General features: G+C 33.5%; 1 protein-coding gene across 1 annotated transcript; it reads left to right on the top strand.

Annotated features, from left to right (window-relative positions):
- Window positions 1-10: 10 nt before the first annotated feature.
- On the top strand, window positions 11-10,373 carry LOC139691932 (P2X purinoceptor 4-like). The gene is made up of 10 exons (XM_071589884.1): window positions 11-264; window positions 342-453; window positions 909-1,061; window positions 2,604-2,779; window positions 5,805-5,900; window positions 7,076-7,217; window positions 7,355-7,488; window positions 8,052-8,199; window positions 8,817-8,918; window positions 10,124-10,373. Exons 1-10 carry the CDS (start codon window positions 134-136, stop codon window positions 10,151-10,153), a joined length of 1,224 nt encoding a protein of 407 aa, XP_071445985.1. The 5' UTR covers window positions 11-133; the 3' UTR covers window positions 10,154-10,373.
- Window positions 10,374-13,079: the final 2,706 nt, after the last annotated feature.

Raw genomic sequence — 13,079 nt, 5'->3', positions numbered from 1 at the left:
TCCAGTGTCACCAACATCGACCGGTTGCTATCTCGTTTAAGTCATGGAATTTAATTTCCTGAACAGGCATGATATAGCTGGTCTAAAACGTATTACCGTAGACATATTATGAAAAGATTGCCTGGCTCCCATAATGGCATGTCCAAATTACTGCATTTCTCCAATCTTTCAGTATGAAACAACTAAAGTAGTAGTAATAAACAGCAAAAAAATCAGCCTTACAAATCGATTCATTCAGTTGTGTATTCTAAGTTACATAATAGGGTGAGTGGTGTAGATCATTTAAAAAATGCAACGGATGGTAAAAGATATTAATTTTCAAGCAATGCATGGTTTTTCAGGTACGTTCTCGTATACAACAGAGGATATCAATCAGTTGGTGACATAGAAAGCGCAACCACTACGAAAGTTAAGGGAGTCACAGTCACCGATTATTCCCTATCAGATTTTGAGGTATGTAATGTGTCGCACATTTGTTATTTTGTTCAATTTTTATTATGAGAGTAAAAATTCAGTGTGGAAATCAAACCAGTTTTGGTTCAGAAACAAACAAAAAAACGATTAACTCTGCAAAATATTTTCAAATTGATTTTTGAGTTAGATGGAAGGTTTTCATCGAAGTCGATTTCATAGTAATATTTTACGTTTTGATTGTGTGCATCATGTCTTATCTCAGTGATGTCCCTTATTTTTTTAATTATATTATATATGTGTGATTTGTCATATCATGTTTATCATTGATAACAATTATTTACCATTGATTTTCCATTTCACCCACAGTTAATTTTATTCCCCGAAATCTCTCAGTCCTTATGCTGATGTTCACTAGAGATGTCTTGTCTCCTTTTTAAATTTAAAATTGTTAAAATTAGTAGAATATTTTGTTATGTTAATAATTGCATTCTTAGTTTCCAGACAACACAACTAATGCCACTCTGGCTTTATACAATAGAGTATGGGATGCCGCGGAATATGTTGTGCCACCGTCCGAGAATGGAGCATTCTTCATCATGACAAATGCTGTAATTACCCCCAATCAGACTCAGTCAAAGTGTGATGAGGTATTAATTAATTGTTTTCTAGAAGTTGCATATGATAAGATTTTATGTGAATTATTCAGGGTATTTTTGTGTGTTGATGAAAGTAGAAATGTCTAATTTACAAATATTACCCTTGAAAGCAAGCTGAAGTTGAGGCCTAGACTTGAGCTCTATTCCAAATGGGCAAATATTACATCATATGGGTAACCTTTCCAAGTCAGTTACAGTCTTTAACCTACGTACCCTACTAAAGTATATTTTCAGTAGAAAAATATTGAATGAGAGTACCATGAGATGCAAAGATTTAGAGATTTTTGGGGATTAGAATACTCCCTTTGACTCCGTTAATATTTAATCCTATCCATGTCAACCAAAGATATGTGTGCCTTCATAAGTAATTCGTTTCAAAATGATGGTATCACAAACACTATGAAACATCATACATAATATCTGCAAAACCATGGAGAAACATGACCTAGTAAATGTAAGTAGCTCTGAGAAATTGGCCCTTCATAATTCCTCCTTATATTTACTGAGCCAGAATAATATTCTTTCCTGTTTTTTTTACTAATAAAATCAAATAATGCAATCATTATGATTGATCAAGATAACATATGCATTAGGTAGATCAATGTTATAGCTGTTTTTCCAGCACTACAAAAATAGTTGCAGTTTTAAATACATGCTACATAAAATGGCACTTTAGTTGCAAATATGACCTTAAAGGTCTCTGGACAATTGCATAGTACACCTTATGTGATATGTGTTGGAGAACTCATAATTTCTATATTATGTTAAATAATTGAATTATATCCAAAAGCTTTTTTATAATTTCTAATAATGTAAGAAGTGTACAAGTTCAACTGTCCTAATAGAGGTTCATGATGGAGGTTTGCTTTCTTATCTACTGTGACTGACGTTAAAGTATAATGTAAATGATTATTTTTCAGTCAATTAACCTGTATTGTTGGAAATATCTATGACAGTTGCTCTGAGTGCTTGTATATTTTGGGAGAAAAGAAGTGTATATACATGAAAAAGAAGGTTCAGTAGGGGTAATTAAAAACAAGCTTTGGTTGCTAAATCCAAATAATGGTGCAGCAAGGTTTTTTGACGTACTCAAGACAGCTTTGATCTCTGTAGTTTCAGCTGACTTTGTGGGATATAGTTCACCAAGAGAAATATTTTTTAGGACCTATAATACATTTTACAACCACAAAACAGTATTTATGATGTGCTTTCTTTGCCTCGTAAATTTGAATTTTTAAAATGTCCCCATTGACAAAGAGCAGAAGTTCTGGTTATTTGAATACATGCATTGGTTTTGGAAATGGTTCCTAAATTTGTTTTAGTGTTCCTCACCTGAGAGATAGAACATTTTCATGCCACCTAATTCAGATTTTATAAGGATCAAGGGTGGTTATTGATTGGTCTTGTCTTTTAAGGAGATTGTGCCTCATGGATTTAACATGCTCTGAACCAATAGTTCTCAAACTGTTAGACACACCTATTAATGGAGACTTAAGATCTAAGGCATTTACATACATGGTATCAATCTTATAGGATCCGGATGTTCAAGGTGCTCTCTGCAATGAAGATCAACAGTGTCCTAAAGGGAAGGAACTTTTGCTTGGAAATGGCAAAACCACTGGGAAGTGTGTGAACAGCTCACAAAAACCTGGCGTCCTGGTCTGTGAAGTAGAAGCATGGTGCCCGGTTGAAAGGGATAAATTGCCTCTGTGAGAAGAACATAGACTGTTCTCTTAATATTAGTTTTCAATTGAATTTCAATGGAGTGGGTACATTGGTTGCAAAATTTATCAGCACCGTTAGACCACTCTGTGGCAAAAGTTTGCATCTGTCAAATTAGCATGTCATTTGTGGTATATTTAAAAACTGCATTACAGTCCAGTTATGACTGTTGGTAGAGTTGAGATATGCTTTATATCTTTCAGAATGGAGTTGTTCAATTGCCAATGAAATTGAACTAATCATTTAGCACAAGAAGTTGATCTAAAATCCTTGGCTTGAAACAGTGAAAGTTGAGAAAATAAGTATAAGTTGGTTCTGAAATTTGCGATGGAAGTGAATCAAGAATAAATAGATTTGCAATTAAATGGATACAACTTTTGAAATCAAATGAAACTTATCACTTCAGTTGCCTCATATCCTATTTTAAATCTGAACCATTCTATTTGTTTAGCCAGAAAAGTGATATTAAATTATATCTTGTATGTACATTAAATTTAGGCTTTTGTTAGCTTGAAGATGAAATGTGTGATTCTCTATTTACATGGTAAAAGCCTTTAATGATCCACCTAGTTCTAGAAACTGAATTACAAGTTAATTCTTGCACATGCATTAGAGGAGTTAAGTGAAACCAAACTTAGAATGTCTTCAAAGAATTGTGGGAGATACTGCAACAGGAACTTTAATGGATTTATGCGCTATGTGCATTAAAATGCAACAATTTCAAAGTCTAAAAGTCATTTTGCCTTGCCTGGGATTCAAACCTAATCCATGATAAATGGTTGAGTGCTTTAGCGACTCAAGCTGCTTAGGCAGCCTCTTACCCTCTGAAATTTTAAGGGCTTTAGAGAAACAAGATTTTATGATAAAATACTGTACGTACAACATCACAAGCATTCTTAGTCTTGCATGTTGCCTCTGTCTATGAGGTTAAAGCCAATGTTTGAACATTATTTATATACGAGGGTAATTTGAAAAGTTCTGGGAATGGAATAGAAATGTATAGAAATAGGACTAACCCCTGTGAAACTTTTTTATTTTTCATTGTAGTCTCCCTATACACTTAAGCACTTGGTCCAGCAATGTTCCAATGTCCTGATCCCATCACAAAAATTAGATTCCTTCAGCCCTGCAAATTCTTGTCTAATTCAGCTGTTAGTTCTTAGTCTGAAGAAAATATCGATCCACCAAGGAAAATTTTGAACATGGTGAAGAGTTGGAAATCTGGTGGAGCCAAATCAGGCTGGTATGGCAATAATTCATATCTTAGTTCACGTATTTTTGCCTTGGCAATGACACTTGTGTGTGGGTGTGCATTATCTTGATGAAAGATGACTTTCTTCCATACCAAACCTGGTCTTTTTCATATATCTTTTGCTGTAGTTGGTTCAGGTGGTTAGCGTAGTATTTTCCAATAATTGTTTAACCAGTGAGAAAATAAATTATCCGCAGAATCCCTTTTGTATCCCGGAAAACTGAAGCTATCACCGTTCCGGCCGACTCTATTGCCCCTGCTTTCTTTGGTAATGTTGAATCTTCCACTGCTTTGACTGCTGTTTTGTCTCTGGGGTATAGTAGAGGACTCAAGTTTTATCTGTGGTCGCAAGCTGGCATAGAAAATCTAGTTGGTTGCTCTTAAAATGGGTCAAACATTGTTTGGAAATTTCCTCTCCAATACGTTTGTGATCCAGCATTAAAGGTAGTGGTACCCATCTAGCTGATGATTTTCCCATATCCAGTTACACTGTTTAAATTTGATATGCCCATTTAGATGGGATCCCTATGGCTTTAGTGATTTCTCGCTCTTTGACTGTTGACAATCCTTGATGACCATTTTATGCTTTTTGCAATAATTTTTGGGGTAGTGGCACATTTTGGCCGATCACTACGTGGAACGTCATATAAGTTGTCTCAGCCAAACTTAAACTTGTTTGTCCACTCTGTAACAGTTGAATAGAAGGAGCAGAGTGTTCTGAAAGTTGGGATAAAATATTTTCTTTCCTTTCATACCTTTCTTTACATATTATTTAATAACTGCTCGAAATTAAATTTTTCCATCTTCACCAATCACTTCATGGGGAACATCAACAGAGAGGCATCTGCGCCACAGATCTCTTCCCAGAGCCCTGATGCATTACATGTTTACTCATCAAGGATCACCTATTACTAAGTGGGAAACTCGTTGTGCACAGTACTGGTGGTGATTCTGAGAATCTTTCAAACTACCCTTGCATATGAAAAAATATTTTTTGATGAATATCTCAAAATCTAATGCAGGTTGCTAAAGAGTTTGGTTTCAGTTCCCAATACTAGTCTGGTAGCTAAGATCCAATAACTCAAGTATGAAGAATGGCTACATTAAGCGATGAATACATATTACAGCACCTACTCGGCGGCCAGCAGGCTGGCTCACTCAAAGGCACAGTGGTGCCATCTTAGTACTGTTCGTGGTAAAATTGAAGGTCAAATAATTTTTTGACAGGTCTCTTACATTAATAACATAATAAAACCCTTAGGTGAAAATGTATTTCATTTTAAGTAAAAAGCTAATGAATAAGAATATAGAGTGACATACCTCTTCAAAGGAGAATGAAGATGAAACTTTTCGTCTGGATGTTTCCAAGTCTGTGCAGTATTATACTGTAGCTGCTGTTTTTGTTGAGCCAAATTACATTGATCTCATGGAGTTGCCAAAATATTGTCTTATTTTCTACTTGGGATACAATTCTATAGTTTCCCTTGTACCTAAATCTAATTGTCAAGATAATTGTTTCTGAAATGCGTAGTACTTTCACTTTTTAAATCTGAAAAATGTTTTAGATAAGAGTATATCAGGTGGTATGTATTACTAAAACTGCTCATTCTTCACACATATTAAAAAATCACTGAATATATCCAAAACTAGACTTTCCTAAATGTTGTCATATCACCTTTAGATATCATATTTATTGTAGCACTTGACCATGCATGCATGTGTAACTACAAATTCTTATTGCTATAATTTTTCTATTTTAGAAAAGGGAATGGAGTCCTAATTAAAGGTGCTGTGAATTATACTGTTTTGATAAAGAGCAGCATGGCTTTTCCTTCATTTGGACCTACTTATAGAAGGTAATTGTGTTGAGTTATTCATCCTAATTATGATGGATGCAAATATGATAGGCAAGAGAGATATAATATTACCACTTGATGAAACATCCTGAACTAAGGAAATGGGCAATAAAGTTAGGGATTTTTTGCATTTACCAATCCAAAATATATTTTTAATGCTTACTCCTTAATTTTCATTTTTGAGGTTTATTTGGGTACGTTATCTCATATGCCCATTGTGAATGAGATTTTTGTTCCCAAAGCTATTATTTCTAAGCTCTAAATTATATTTTAAACTCTTTTTGTCTAAAAAGTTTTAAATAGGGTGATTTAATAATTTGAGGTGTAAGTTTAATCTCTACCGAAAGTTATTTAAAATGACAAATTTTGTAAAGTGATATGTTTGCATCTCAGTGAGGGTACAGAGGGAAATCAGTGCCCTCTCACCAACAATCACATGCTTTCATTCTGCAAAAGAATAGTGAAAGGATCACTTTCATAAATATTTTATAGTTTATAGATTGCCCCAAATTCCAAGAAACTGCACGAGATGCTGCAACAGTAACTTTTAACGGAGTCATTCGCTGATATGTATTTCAATGCAGCAATTTCAGAATGTAAAAATTATTCACCTTGACCGGGATTCAAACCCAGATCCCTTGATGTAAAAATGTGGGACACTTCATGATTTTGCATGTCATCCTTTCGCAGGGAATGGGTCAAGCTAAATGGGTTAACTTTATGATGACTCCAGCTGTTGATGAAACATGACTATGGGAATAGTTAACTTATTATTGATTAACAATCCGGGTTCGAATCCTGGTCAAGGTGAATGATTTTTAAACTCTGATATTGTTGCATCATTTATAGATTGATTAACCTTACAAATTATTGGGATCTTTTTGTGCATGTGAGAACAGAACATCACATGATATCCCTACCAATCGAGGATGATATTGGTTGTAATGAAATAATGATGCAAGAAAACAGTTCCATCAAAATAGTATTGTTGAATTTGTGTACATTAATGCTAGCTCTCCAATCATTTATCAACTATCACTACACTTCTGACAAAGAATTAAAATTTTTACATTGTTGCTCTTTTGTTTATGTGCATCATTGAAGCAATCTTTTTTGTTAAATAAGTAGCATTTATGCCCTTGTTCTAAACACTGACTTGACTTTGGTTTTCACAGGAACAATGTCATGGACACATATAACTCAACTTATTTGCAATCATGTCATTTCAATCCTGAAACTGATCCATTTTGTCCTGTATTTCAAATTGGTGACATAGTCGATGCAGCAGGAGAAAATTTTACTGATATGGCTTATAAAGTGAGCAATCATTGCATGTTTTTATATCACCTGTTGATTGTATTTTCTGCATTATTTTTATGGCATGGCAATGGATATTTTATTTCTTTCATATTACTTCAGTAATCCTTAAATAATGTGTACATTTTCCTTTATAGGGTGGAATAATGTCAATAATAATAAGATGGGATTGTAACCTTGATTGGGATTTCATGACATATTGCAAACCTAAGTATTCATTCCTTCGGCTAGATGACAGCAAGTCAAAAATATCTCCTGGGATTAATTTTAGGTTTGTTCATGCCACATCCAGTTATTTAAGCTAAATTTATCCTTTTGGAACTTTACTATTATCACCAGATTATTCATGTAACCTCATTTTTACCAAGGAGTATTCTCCTATCTTATTCCCTGGTTATGCATAACTAGTCAATTCTTTTTCATTTTTGACTGGTAAAACATTATCTATGTCTTATAAAATATGCAAATATTTGTAAACTCAATATCCAGTGTTAGAAGTAATGACCAGATGGTTATATACATTTTGGATTTGTGTGAATTTCTAATCCTTTGCTTATAAAGTGCTGCCGTTGCGTATTCGTACACACACTGCACAAAGAGTTAAGATTTTTATTCATATAACACCACCACCTTTTGCTTGAGTACATGCAGGAATATGTTTACAAGGAATTTTGATGAGGGGAATCCTTCACTGCACCTTCATTTTGATTTAACAATGCCTTATTTCACAGAAATAAATAAATAATTTCAAAGCTCTACAAGAGCATGTAGCGTGAAAATTCCTGGTTTCTGTGCATTTTTGTCAGTCATCAAAATTTTATTTTTCTCCTTCAGGTTTGCCATTTATGATGGTTTTCAGAGAAGAACCTTATTAAAAGCTCATGGCATTAAATTCGTAATACAAACACGTGGGGAAGCTAGAAAATTTGATCTCATTCCAACTTTGCTGAATGTTGGTGCTGGTTTAGGCTTGTTGGTTTTGGTAAGTTAAGTTCTTGATGTACTTAGATAATACTGGATGTAATTCTAAAACTTTCACAAGTCTTAAAAATATACTTAATTTGTTATTATACAATAAGAGTTGTGATTTGCTGATAATACTTGAGCATCTTCAAAGTTTTATAATCATATCTGAGTAATATAATTGACTCATTAGTACATTAAACTCATTATTCAAATTCAGGTGTTTTCAGTTAGTTCCTTGGTAATTGATACTTGTTGAAAATGACTCATTTTCCAGTGGAATAATACAGAGGTTTGTCTTAATGGTTATTTAAAGAACAACTTAAAAGTGGTGTTACTTTGTTGTCTCTTCATTGTGAGGGCTGGAAAATTACTCAACTTTTTGTCCCTTCCTTAGATAACTATGGTAGAGATTGATTACAGACATGATACAAGATTGATAAAATATATAGGACAAAATGTTGATTCACTTATTTATGAATCCTTAACTTCTTTTTACTTTCAAATATCCATTGGAAAGTTTCCAGTACGAGTTGAGAAAATGGTTTGTGAGGGCAGTTTTCTGGAAATTCAGAATTAAAAATGTTATTTTGTCCAAATACTGGTAGAAATTGATTAGTGTGTTATTTATTACAGTCTCCAATTATTTGTGATTTTATTGCCTTGAAATGTACCAAGTCAAGGGATAAGTACAAAGATAGCAAGATAGAGTATGTCGAAGGTGATGATGCCTTTGGGGTGAGTAAATAACTACATTTTTCTATCTTTAAGTCCTGATTCTTCTTTACTTACTTTGTCTTTGTACTTTTGTGTGTTATTTATCCCTTTTCCTTATAAGATCCTATATCCTAGTTAATTAGCTGGTACTGATGCTTGTCAATTACGTAGAGTGAAAGTAGTACACTAAACGATAATTAAATCAGGAATGTCAGTGCAATTAATATCAGTTTATGACTGATTTCAACCCCATTTTCATTCATAATGGTAGCTGTAGTAGTACCGCTAAAAATTTAGCCAATGCAAAGTTAGTGTAAAAATTTAAATGTACTTCCTTTAATTTTTTTGCAATGAATAATAAATTCCCTTTCAATAATCATTTATCTTTGAAGTAAATATAGACTTATTATATATATATATATATATATATATATATATATATATCTATATATATATAACGGTTAGGTCCTTAAGGGTAAGCATGCAAGCCTCTTTGACGGCACTTAAAATCCCATGGTGGTGTCTTTTGAGGGAGGATTTCACTTTTGGGAATAGGAAATTGTCTGCTGGTGCCAAGTCGGTACAGTAATGGGGGTTGGGGAATAATCATCATGCCGTTAAAGAAGGACTTGGCTAGTAGACACTCAACTCTGCTTGGTCATCTGTCAAGACCTTTAGGATGAGTTTAGCGCAGATCTTACACATTACCAAATTTTCAATGATAATGGTGTGCGCTGTCATCTTCTTCATGCCAATATGATCTGCACACACTTATGCAATGGTCTGAATTCAGCACTTCAAACAGACGTCAGGAAAAAATTGTTACTGATACTTTTTAACAAACCTTGTATGCCATTTTTCATTTAAATACATATGTATGATTATTGTATAGTATCAAGTATGCTTGATGAGACAATACCCTAATAATGAGTTTTGAAGTACATTTGATGTTATAATTGTTATATACACTTGTACTCAATGCCTCACATAAAATCAGACAAATGGAATTATGATCCATGGATGAAAAGGTTCTGTATTAATTTGACTAAATTTTAAAAAATTTTTCTTTCGAGACACATTAATTGTTAGTTCTTATAAAAGCAGTTGTCTTATATGATGTTGACTGTCATTAAATGGAGTTATGACAACAAAAATGATGCAAGTTGAAATGCCTTATGTGCCAAAAACTCCTGCTGTACTAATTTAACTGTTATTGCATTTTGCAGGTAAACCGAGAAGAATATCAGGCTTTATAATATTCACCCCACAAATGTGACTTAGGGGAATTGTTATTGATTTCCATCACAATACCCTGGATTATTAAAAAGGGCAAACAGAGTATTTTTAATTGGTAAATATCCAGTGGTATCATCAAATGTGAATGTACTCCCACATTGTTTCTTGTGACTGTTTACATTTTATGGTATTCCAAATTATTTTGAAGTGTTTAATTTGATAAATAAAGAAATTCCTTCACATTGTTTTTCCTTTGGCAACAGTCAATATTTAATTAATGAATTAAATTTATTGAATAATGTGTATTGAAAATGAAGAACCAATGTGATTACCATCAAATAGTTGCTAAATACTAATGCCAATAACATTAAAAAATTAGGCATTAGTGAAATACACAAATGAATACTAAATATTTTTTTAAAACACTATAGTGACCGCAAGGGTAATATTGAAACAAATATTTCTATTTAGTATAACTGAAGGAAGTGGCATTAGATTAATCAATATTTTGGGGACATCGAGATTTCAATCCTAAATCTTGTGATTTAATTTTTTTCTTAACTGTAAGTAGTATTATCTGTCATGTATCAAAGGATTTTGATTACTGGGTGCCATAAATGAAGCACGAGAGAAGCCATGCAATACCGTTTGACCCAAGGGAAAGGATGGTGCGGTGGCTTACTTACTGGATTCCCACCCTGAGGGCCTGGGTTCGAATCCTGGTGGCAATAGATATTTTTCAGTGGTGTCCCAATCCCTACTTGAGTTGCTTTGTGGAGAGCACTGTGAGTGAGAACGCCATCCATCGGATGGGACGTTAAGCTGCAGACCCCTTGGTGCCTTTCGTTAAGGGCAGGCTAATGTCAATGCCGGGTTTCTCTCCACCCTACATCCTTTCCTATCCATCACTAATGGTGCAAATGACCTCAGCTGTCCGTCGCCTCCCATAAAAACTACTACCACTAAGAAAAAATCGGTAGTTTCTTTTTTTTCTTGTTTGTCAGCAGGTTTAGAAGTCGGGCATGATTCTTTACTCTCATAAAAAGGGGTGGGGAAGAATAGGTCTCAGACACAGTATTTACTATCATCGTGCAAACTCTCAAATGGATAGTTTAGTGAGAAAGCGAAATTCTTTAGCAGGAAAAAATCATACTAATAATCATAAATTTATCAACGGAAGACTATGACCAGCAGTAAAAGAGGACACTTGGATTTTAAATTTCACTTCAATAAGAGCTCAATAAAAAAACACGGTAGAAAAGACTTAAAAAACTATGGAATATAACTTTCAAGATAGCTCCATTTAAAATAATGAGGTATCAAAAAAACAGAAATGGATCAGTACATTGCGAATAAGGTAAGTCATTTAAGTGAAAATGAACATTATAGCCGAAGAAAAAAATTGTGAAAAATGGAAGAAGGCATTTATTGTACTTTCGCACAGAAAGGAGAGGAGTCAATGGAATATGATTAAGTAAATGGAATAATTATATAGCAATTGAGTCTATCAGAAAAATTTAACCCCCAGATTGTAATGTGGCATCATTGATGGCAGGAGATGCATCTCCTAGTACCTAGCGCTTAAGAAAGTGTGGGAGAAAGAATGGATGCCAAAAAAAGCTTATGGTACATTTGGAGAATTTATATCACAGAGTAAATCAAGTGAAAGTGTATAAGGTTATGAGAAAATAAGGAGTGAATGAAGGGTTGTTGGAGACAATAAAATTGAAGTTTGCAAATATTTAAGGTGATAGTAAGACTGAAAAGGACATTTAGAGAGGGATTTGAAATCAGGGAATTACAGTGATACAAGTATGCAACCACAACCATAGCTCTTCACTGTTAATAAGAACAAAGATGAATTTATGATTAAATCAGGGGTGATTATTATATATGCTAATGCATTTGTTCTTCTGTAGCCTGATGATATGGCATTGCTGGCTCAGAACCCATAAGAATTACATGGGTTCTTGGGTGGCTTCAGTTAGGTTAGGGAGAGAATGAAATTGAGAGAGAACTTATTCAAGATGTAAATAGTAGTCTCAAATACAGAGAATGATCTCATTCCAAGGGTAGAGTGCAAAATATTTGAACCCAGGGTTACAATATTACATACCTTATTGGAATGTTAGTGAAAGATGATTGGTGAAGAAATCACAAGACATGCAAATTCAGGGGAACTATTGTTGGTTTTACAAGGAGTATTTAAAATAATGTTTGTCCAAAGCAGTAAATTTGACTGTAAAAATGTGAATCTTCCTGCATACTGCATGTGAGCCAAGAGATTATGCCAGGATCTAACAACAATATAATTTAAAGTCTTTATGTTAATGACATCATCATACGAATATACATTAATAAAAAATTTCTAAACAGAAATATAACAAGGCCTGAAGTGATGTAGACTTGAATTTTTTTGTCCAAGAAAGTTAGTGCTGTGAATAAATTATATTATCTCTCACTAAGAGTTCTTAGTAAATTTTTTATAAGCTCCTGAACAACTATGCTTGGAGTGTATATATCACAGTTTGAAATTTTTGCATTGTTTAATGCATTAGTGGATGACTCTGTTAAGAGTTACCGTAGCAGAATCTCCCACTTTTCTTTGAATTTATTACATAGATAATATCTATTCTGACCTACTAGATGCAACAAAATTAATAGCAATAAATAGATTGACAAAATCATGGAGTTTTATAACATTTAACTCAGAACCTTGCACCCCGACAGCCAAGACGCACTTTTTATACAGCTTAAGCTACATTAAAAAGATGCAAATGAAAAATTTAATTTTCTTAATTATTAACCACCTTAAAACAAGATGTAGACACAAAAAATTGTATTCATTTCAAATGCTAATGAATTAATATAGTATAATAATTCATAAAGATTAGTAAATAATTTAATTTGAGATTCCAGTTTTACCAAAACATTTCTAAGAAGATA

Source organism: Hetaerina americana, unplaced genomic scaffold (genome assembly GCF_022747635.1).
Source record: "Hetaerina americana unplaced genomic scaffold, ioHetAmer1.1.p SCAF_4, whole genome shotgun sequence".
Taxonomy (NCBI): Eukaryota; Metazoa; Arthropoda; class Insecta; order Odonata; family Calopterygidae; genus Hetaerina; species Hetaerina americana.
This window is presented reverse-complemented; position numbering and strand designations above follow the sequence as displayed.

Bases quoted from the DNA above. Each gene is read 5' to 3' on its own strand.
- LOC139691932 (XM_071589884.1), top strand. From the start codon at position 134: ATGGCATGTCCAAATTACTGCATTTCTCCAATCTTTCAGTATGAAACA. The intron at 7,489-8,051 runs GTTTGTTCATGC...TTTCTCCTTCAG, and splicing joins TCTCCTGGGATTAATTTTAG to GTTTGCCATTTATGATGGTT. The intron at 8,919-10,123 runs GTGAGTAAATAA...TGCATTTTGCAG, and splicing joins AAGGTGATGATGCCTTTGGG to GTAAACCGAGAAGAATATCA.